This window comes from the organism of the source record quoted next (genome assembly GCF_019968955.1).
Source record: "MAG: Porospora cf. gigantea A chromosome Unknown PgA_NODE_1230_length_6934_cov_343.479, whole genome shotgun sequence".
In the NCBI taxonomy this organism is placed as follows: domain Eukaryota; phylum Apicomplexa; class Conoidasida; order Eugregarinorida; family Porosporidae; genus Porospora; species Porospora cf. gigantea A.
This window is the reverse complement of record NW_027151340.1, coordinates 1-6,934: the sequence shown is the minus strand read 5'-3', so window position 1 is coordinate 6,934 and position 6,934 is coordinate 1. Positions and strand designations below refer to the sequence as shown.

Below are 6,934 nucleotides of genomic sequence, written 5' to 3'. Positions count from 1 at the left end.
CATCACACATAGAGCTCGCCAAGCGGATAACCTTCATAAAAAACATCGCATGTTCGGGTAGTAGCTCTTTTAAATGTGACTCCCGAACCCCTAGTAGCTCTCGGCCACTCCACTGCTTACCGCGGACATGTCGTACAAATTGCAGAGGCATATCGATCAGCAGCAAGAAAAGCTGCACTTGGAAGCAGTCCCAGCATGACAAGTCAAGAAGACACAGGTCGGCACGCGCGCCACACCAAAGTCGCATCCGCTCAATCCAGATCTCTCGGTCAGCAAGAGTATCCTCAGAAACTACCTTTCGCTGGACTACCGATGAATGACGTCGTCGCCGAATACGCATGGAACTTGATCGTGACAGGACCTCAACGGAGGATTCAAACGGAGAGACGCGGTAAGGGGACCGACCGTAGATAGACACGCCTGAGAACTGGCCGTCGAAATGCGTGCCCACTGCCGTCCAGAACTCATGATACACAATGAACGACCCTGCAGGCCGGCCCAGCCGCCAGAGCCCCTCAGCCAAAATGCGCTGATCTCCGACCAGCATTCCCCAGCCGTGCCGTTGCCCGTTGACAACGCCCCCGAGATACGCCACTTTCGCCTTTCTGCAGTTTTGCAGGCCTTGTTGGGTGGTAATCAGCGCAGAGTATGCCTCACGCTTGCCAGTGCTGTAGGAGTATATGCGTCCTGTATGCGTGGACGCCACCAACAGCGACTGGTTCCTCATTCCCACCTCGATGTCTACGCCGCCGGTATCTATGTTGTGCAGCGTAGCAATGGGCACGTACTTCGGAATGCGTAAAGTGTTGGACGCGCGTTGCTCGTATAACCCCGCAGCGTCCACTGTGGAAGGCGCCATGAAGGCGGCGCTTCTGGAGGTGACATCCACGAGTCTAGACGCAGGCAGCAGCGATGCATTATATAAGTCAGGTCGACATCGTATGTGGGCGGCCTCTTCGTAGTGATCATTACGGTAGAACTGCCGCGTGCGCTTGCAACTGCTGCAGGAAAAAACACCCTCAACAATGATTCGTTTGACGCGCTGAAGCCAACTGCCGCTGTCAGGCAGCAAGCGCCTCTGGCGAGGCATAGTGTTGGGCATCGCTACTCTTCTCCAATCTCAGATTTTCGCAGTCAACCACACAAAGCTTCAGTGGACGACACGAGTTTCGGTACATAGTCCTGCAGCTGTAAGTCGACTAGCCGAAGTCGGGGAAATCGACTGCGTCCATGATGTGCTCTGCCTTGTCCCGTTTGTTAGGATGTCTTCTTGGTGGGCGGCGCGGAGGTGGGGCGCTCACTGCCACGAGAGTCGGGTACTGGGCTGCCTCCAGTTCCGCCGCCTCCAGTCTCTGCAGCTCCGCCTTCTCTTCAGCCTCCCTCACCAGCTGCTGTGCCTCTGCCTCGCGTTCCTCCTCCTCAGCGACACGTAGGGCCTCCTCCTCCGCGGCGAGTCGTCGGGCCTTCTCCTCCTCGGCGGCCCTTTCTTCAGCCTCCAAACGGGCCGCAGCAGCCGCCTCCTGCTCCTTCTGGATGCATTTCTCCTGATCCCAGCGGCGCCACAGTTGCTCTTGGCGTTCCGCCTGAAACCCCAGCATTCGGTACCCCCTAGTGCGCCTCATATTGAACAGAATGGCGGCACAGGCGAGACTGAATACTCCGCCGCAGATGCAGACCGCCACCAGCCAGACAAACAATATGGGACTGTCACTGCCGAGCGCGTCTGCATTGACGGGGAAATCCTCAGAGAAAAGCCCGGCCTGTGACTTGCTCTGACAGACGGACCATTGGAATGCAATAACATTTGCAAACTTTCGGTGCAGGCTTAAGGTGGGTGTGAGGCAAGACGACTGGAAAAATTCCAACTGGGAACACCACGTCGACGAAACTAATCTCCAAGGGGTGGTCGTGGCCTCCATAGTCGTTGTTGTTGACGTAGTTGTCGGTGATGCGGTCGTCGTTGAGGGCCAGTTGAGCTGGCACGACATTCGCACTGAGTAGTTGTCAGGAACGATCGCAGAGGTAGCCCCAGCTGCTTTCAAGTAGCATTCTTGGGTCCAGTCTGTCCAGGTGCAAGACGCGCACCCCTCATCCAGCGCGAGGGCACAGGCCTGAGCGCAAAGGCTGACACTGGTTGTGGTGAGATACCTGATGTCGTTCCCGACGAAAGCGATGTGGTTCTCGACACAACCAGCGTTCAACACCCAATGAGAAAGCCTGCGATTGGCTATTACGCACGACATGCGCGCTGAGGTTAACCCAGTGTAGGTATTGTACCCCGTATCAGAGTACTTGTGCCAACAGTTGTTGTTCAAGTAGGTCACGAAATGGCAGCCGTCCGTTTGGAGGCAACTGTTGACGCACTCGTCCATATCTGCAACAGTGCCCCACCAGCTAGCCCGTCCAGGGAAGTCAATGTTTCTCAGCAAGCAAGCATCGTGGACGTAGTCGTTCGCCGTGCTTTGTGTGGTCGTTGTGGTTGTGGTGGTTGTGGTTGTGGTTGTGCTAGGGGTCGAACACGCGGTTTGTATGGCTGAGTTCGGACTACCGTAGCAACTCACCGCGATAGGTGGTCCCTGGTGTGTCGGCAGATTCGACATGGTTGGCAAAGATCAACGGAACCGAGCAGTTCCCAGCAAGTGACATGTGCGGCAGGGAGAGCGTCAGCGGTTGGTCGGAGTTTGGTCTGCCGGAACTGGCAGCCGATTGCAGGTAGGGGCTCAAGTCGTTGACTCCGGAGACGAAAGCCATTAGGCCCACGACAAGGCTACTTCTAGGATGCGCATTGCTCGCAAAAATAGCAACCTGTACGGTCGTACTTGTCACATCGAAGACTGCGATATCATAGAGTGGTTCCACAAAGGCTCCGTCCCTAAGGTCGTCTTCCCTGTACTGCGGTTGAACCACTACCACAGGGGCCTCGTCGAAGACCATGATGTCTCCTGCCGCCCCTGTAGGGTCGGTGAGATCGAACGCCTGAGTCAAGAGCGACGAGAGGGCTCACGATTTTTTCCGTGTCAACCGCGCCTGGCACATTGATTTTCGACACAGGTACCTCGTACTTCGCGAACAGCACCGTGCTGCTGGAGTTGTCCTGGAGCTCACCTCCCGCCCATCCCCCGGCTGACCCGATCAGTAGGGGCACGGGTGCGTCGCTAGCCAGGTCGATAACGGGGCAGGCGGCACCTGTCTGAAACCTCACGACTCGAACGCTGTTCTCTGACGCAGGTACTACAACAGCAGCAAAGCCACTGTGAACGTCGGGACTGCCAGAGAAGTACACCGGATCCTCATAGGGTGAGGTGAACACCATTCCTGGGTCGTAGGCCACATGCAAAGCAAATCGGGCCCAGCCAGCCCCCAGAAGGCCTACCCACTGGAGGTGCATCCGTTTCGAAGTCACAAAGAGTCGTTCGCCACGAAGGGCGACACACACACGAAAAAGGGATTGCGCATGACGGATTTGTTGTACTTCATCGGTCCGACGTGGCCCTTGGGAGGCAGCCTTTGCTGAGGCTGGAGAGCTCCAGCCGCTTCGGATGGCTGCACGGCCATCAGCATTTCGTCAGGAGAATAGGTTTGGTTATTAAGGCGCAGCTCCCTCTTGAAGTCATCGAAACTTCGCACCAGCCCGTCAGCCTCGGTTCCCACATTGTAACACTCACCGCCCACGGCCTTCAGGACGGCGTGCGCCGCTGCCGTGTCCCATTCCATGCTGCCGAGGAATCGTGGATAGAGGTCGGCATTTCCCTCAGCGATACGCAGAATCTGTGTGAAGGCGGGCTTGCAACTCACCTTCAAGACGGACTCCGGTGATTCCCTTGCAACTTTCCCTAGGGAGCGAATGAATCGGTCGGTCATGGCATTCTTACGCCAATGTGCGGTTACCCGCAAGTGCCCGGCAGGCTGCGGAGTCGGCAGAATCCGTTGGAGCGCGCCTCCCGCCTGCCACACAAAAGAGCCCACACCGACAAGGCCGATGTAGTATAATGTGACTTCCTCTTTCTTGTAGGCACCCCGAGGGGTCCATCTTTTGGGCACAGCGACTATTCCGAAGACAGGGTCGCCATTGCGAACCAGGGCCAACTCGATGGTGTACTCGCCCCCAATTCGCTCTACGAAGCCAGCCGTGTTGTCCACGGGGTCTAGGATCCAGACGTCGCCCTTCGCATCGAGTGACCGTCGAAACTCGTAGCTTTGGACGGTCTCCAAGTCCGCCAATCCCTCCTCAGAGACAAGAAGCGTGGTACCGTCACTCTGAGGCGACGCAGGGGGGTATACGTTCTCCAGAAACGACGAAACGTAGTTATGGCAGTACCGGTCTGCCGCGGTAAGCACATCCCTGGCCAGATCGCTTTTCATTTCCGCTGAAAAAGAGCCTGTCCTTTGCATTTCCGACACTTTATCGGCGCAGTGCTCTATAACCCTGGCCAGACAGGATATTCCGGAGCTTCCCGGATTCTCCTGTATGCAGTTTATGCCCACGTTTTGTGGTCGCTGTGTGATCCCTTCCCGAACCGACGCCGTCATCTGCTAAGTAATCCCAATGGTTCCTACTCCCAACAAATCACGCGCAGCAGTGTCCAGTTCGTCCAGCGTAGAGATCCCGGTCGAAAGACCCCAGAACCACAACAACAACAACATACCAAGCGCACACAACGAAACACGGACAAGGAGTGGCACACAAAACGTGCGATAAAAGCGGAGAATCGACATCAGATTATCGATAATCATAATTTTGAGAATGCTCACACCCATTCCTCTGTCTCGTTCCATCGCAGGAGACCTTCTGATATCTAGTGTCTTGCGCCCTGCTGTCCAGTGTGATGACACCCAGCAAGCTGCAGACCCTATAGTTCTCTCCCATGACGCGCCGTATCCTATTCCCTACATGGCTTCATCGACTATCCCCACGAAACTGCTCAAGTACATGAAACCTTATTGTCCCCCAGTGGACCCGCAGTCGACGGATGAGCTGGAGGAGGATGAGAAGATGCAGCTCTGGCTTAAAACCCTCCCGGATAAGGATACTGAGGACCCGGACGAAAAGTACTTGAAGACTCCAAACCTGTTGTTGAACGAACCCGAAGAGGAGGGCGTGCAACTGCGTCATCCTAACGGTCAACCCCATCCTGAACCTCCTCAAAACCTGTTTGCGCCCCCGCCGACTCCCATGGTAACGTTTGCGTGGGAAGACATAACCACGTGGATGGAGGAAACTCTGAGGTCGTGTGAATCGTCAGCGGACCTGGACAATAAAGCCCGCATGTACGTTGACTCGACCTATGGAAACGCTCCCGCAGCGATGCTGAATAAAGCGGTCACCCGACTCAGGCAGCACTACAGCGAGGCAAGCGCCCCAAAGCCGAAGAGGACCCTCCGTATGCGGCTGGCTAACTTGCTGGACCCGCAATCCACGAAACCTGCTTTGAGCGCTGAGGCCGATATGTTGTACAAGAGTATGTTAAAATGGCTGGGGAAGAAGCTCTATGACGTACAGCCACCAGTTAAAGCTCCTGAAGTATCTTTTTAAATGTATTAACCTAAATGCTAAACGAGTGCTTTATGCGGATATTTCTCAAAAATCATGTTGAGTGCTGTGAGAGTATCCTCCAATTGTGAAGGGGCGGGGTCAGTACTTTCTGCGTCACTCCTATCGCTACCAGGTCCCGTCGTTGATGGGAATGAATGGAGCTCGCTGGCAGAGACGACTGGCGTTTCTGTCGGAACCGGCGCTGACAGCGCTTTTGCAAGCAGTTTAGTCCTACGGCCTGACCATGACAATAGGAGTCGGGACCTGTGCGAATCTGTGAGGCAAACTCTAGTAGCAGGCGACTACACGGTGGATGATATCCTCGAATGTCTTGGGGAGGAGGAATCCGAGTCTGTGTACGATGATGAGATTTCTGTCGGGACCGGCACTGGCAGCGCTTTTGCAAGCAGTTCAGTCCTACGCCCTGACCATGAAAATAGGAGTCGGGACCTGTGCGAATCTGTGAGGCAAACTCTAGTAGCAGGCGACAACACGGTGGATGATATCCTTAAATGTCTTGGGGAGGAGGAATCCGAGTCTGCCTGCTCTACTGTGTACGATGATGAGAGTCTTCGACAGAGGCTTGAATTGCTTAGGACCGAAGTCCAAGACTACTTCAAAGGGGTGATGCAATACATGTCATACAAAGAGAAGAAGGAACTGCTGGCTGTGTACCGCCAGAAGAACACACAACTCGAGGAGCTGGTGGAGCGCGAACTGTCCTCGAAAGCAAAGATAAAGAAACCGAGCTTTTTCCAACGCATTTTTAGAGGAAAGAAACGGAAGGAGGCCAATGGCCTCCCAGAGGACAATTTCGACGAAGTCGTCAAAACCCAGCTTATTCTAAACCTGCTGGCATTACAAGCGATCGGATGCGCTTCTACGACTATCCTCTAAACCTTGATAAAGATTTTACAGTTCTGTTTCAATGAGTGAATGAAAGCTACGATGGGAAGCGAGCAAAATACTTAATATAGAGGCATGGGCAAGCGCAAAAGTCGAAAGTGAGTGTAGGCACAGTGACAGCTGTCATATGTTCCAGGGTTGTACGCACTGCTGCCAAGGAGAAGCTGAGTAAGGTGTTTGATTGCCCCTTCTGCAATCATACCGGGTGCGTTGAGACGCGTATGCAATCGAACAGGGGTACGGGTAGCCTTGTCTGTCGCGTATGTCAAGCATCGTACACTACCGCCACAAACTCCCTCACCGAACCAGTTGACATATATGCAGAGTGGATCGATAGGTGTGAAGAGGAGAACGGGAGGGAAGAGACCGCCGAGCCTCAGACCTTTGAGGAGGATCAAGAGGCGTACGATGAGGAGGACGATTTCCTCGGTGAAGAGGCAGAGGAGGTACTTGAGGGCATGGAGGACTAGCTGCTAGCAGATAGACACTTAGTAT

General features: G+C 54.7%; 5 protein-coding genes across 8 annotated transcripts; 3 read left to right on the top strand and 2 right to left on the bottom strand.

Moving 5' to 3' along the window:
- Window positions 1-2: 2 nt before the first annotated feature.
- KVP18_001555 (uncharacterized protein) lies at window positions 3-1,102 on the bottom strand (the record flags this gene model as incomplete). Its single annotated transcript, XM_067951703.1, has 2 exons — window positions 3-31; window positions 121-1,102. The coding sequence occupies 2 exons, from the start codon at window positions 1,100-1,102 to the stop codon at window positions 3-5; spliced, it is 1,011 nt and encodes a 336-aa protein (XP_067813352.1).
- Window positions 1,103-1,199: 97 nt separating this feature from the next.
- Window positions 1,200-4,530, bottom strand: KVP18_001556 (uncharacterized protein; the record flags this gene model as incomplete). Of its 4 annotated transcripts, XM_067951705.1 has the most annotated exons (5): window positions 1,200-2,533; window positions 2,562-2,976; window positions 3,005-3,376; window positions 3,439-3,768; window positions 3,796-4,530. In XM_067951705.1, 5 exons carry the CDS (start codon window positions 4,528-4,530, stop codon window positions 1,200-1,202), a joined length of 3,186 nt encoding a protein of 1,061 aa, XP_067813354.1. The 4 variants fall into 4 exon arrangements, with proteins under 4 accessions (XP_067813354.1, XP_067813353.1, XP_067813355.1 ...); XM_067951706.1 differs by lacking the exons at window positions 1,200-2,533; window positions 3,439-3,768; window positions 3,796-4,530 and having other exon boundaries at window positions 2,545-2,976; window positions 3,005-3,388; XM_067951704.1 differs by lacking the exons at window positions 2,562-2,976; window positions 3,005-3,376; window positions 3,439-3,768; window positions 3,796-4,530 and having other exon boundaries at window positions 1,200-2,372.
- A 214-nt stretch (window positions 4,531-4,744) lies between these two features.
- On the top strand, window positions 4,745-5,533 carry KVP18_001559 (uncharacterized protein; the record flags this gene model as incomplete). Its single annotated transcript, XM_067951710.1, has 1 exon — window positions 4,745-5,533. The coding sequence occupies one exon, from the start codon at window positions 4,745-4,747 to the stop codon at window positions 5,531-5,533; it is 789 nt and encodes a 262-aa protein (XP_067813359.1).
- A 54-nt stretch (window positions 5,534-5,587) lies between these two features.
- KVP18_001557 (uncharacterized protein) lies at window positions 5,588-6,430 on the top strand (the record flags this gene model as incomplete). Its single annotated transcript, XM_067951708.1, has 1 exon — window positions 5,588-6,430. One exon carries the CDS (start codon window positions 5,588-5,590, stop codon window positions 6,428-6,430), a length of 843 nt encoding a protein of 280 aa, XP_067813357.1.
- Window positions 6,431-6,514: 84 nt separating this feature from the next.
- Window positions 6,515-6,909, top strand: KVP18_001558 (uncharacterized protein; the record flags this gene model as incomplete). The annotated part of the gene is made up of 2 exons (XM_067951709.1): window positions 6,515-6,537; window positions 6,576-6,909. 2 exons carry the CDS (start codon window positions 6,515-6,517, stop codon window positions 6,907-6,909), a joined length of 357 nt encoding a protein of 118 aa, XP_067813358.1.
- Between the last annotated feature and the right edge of the window lie 25 nt (window positions 6,910-6,934).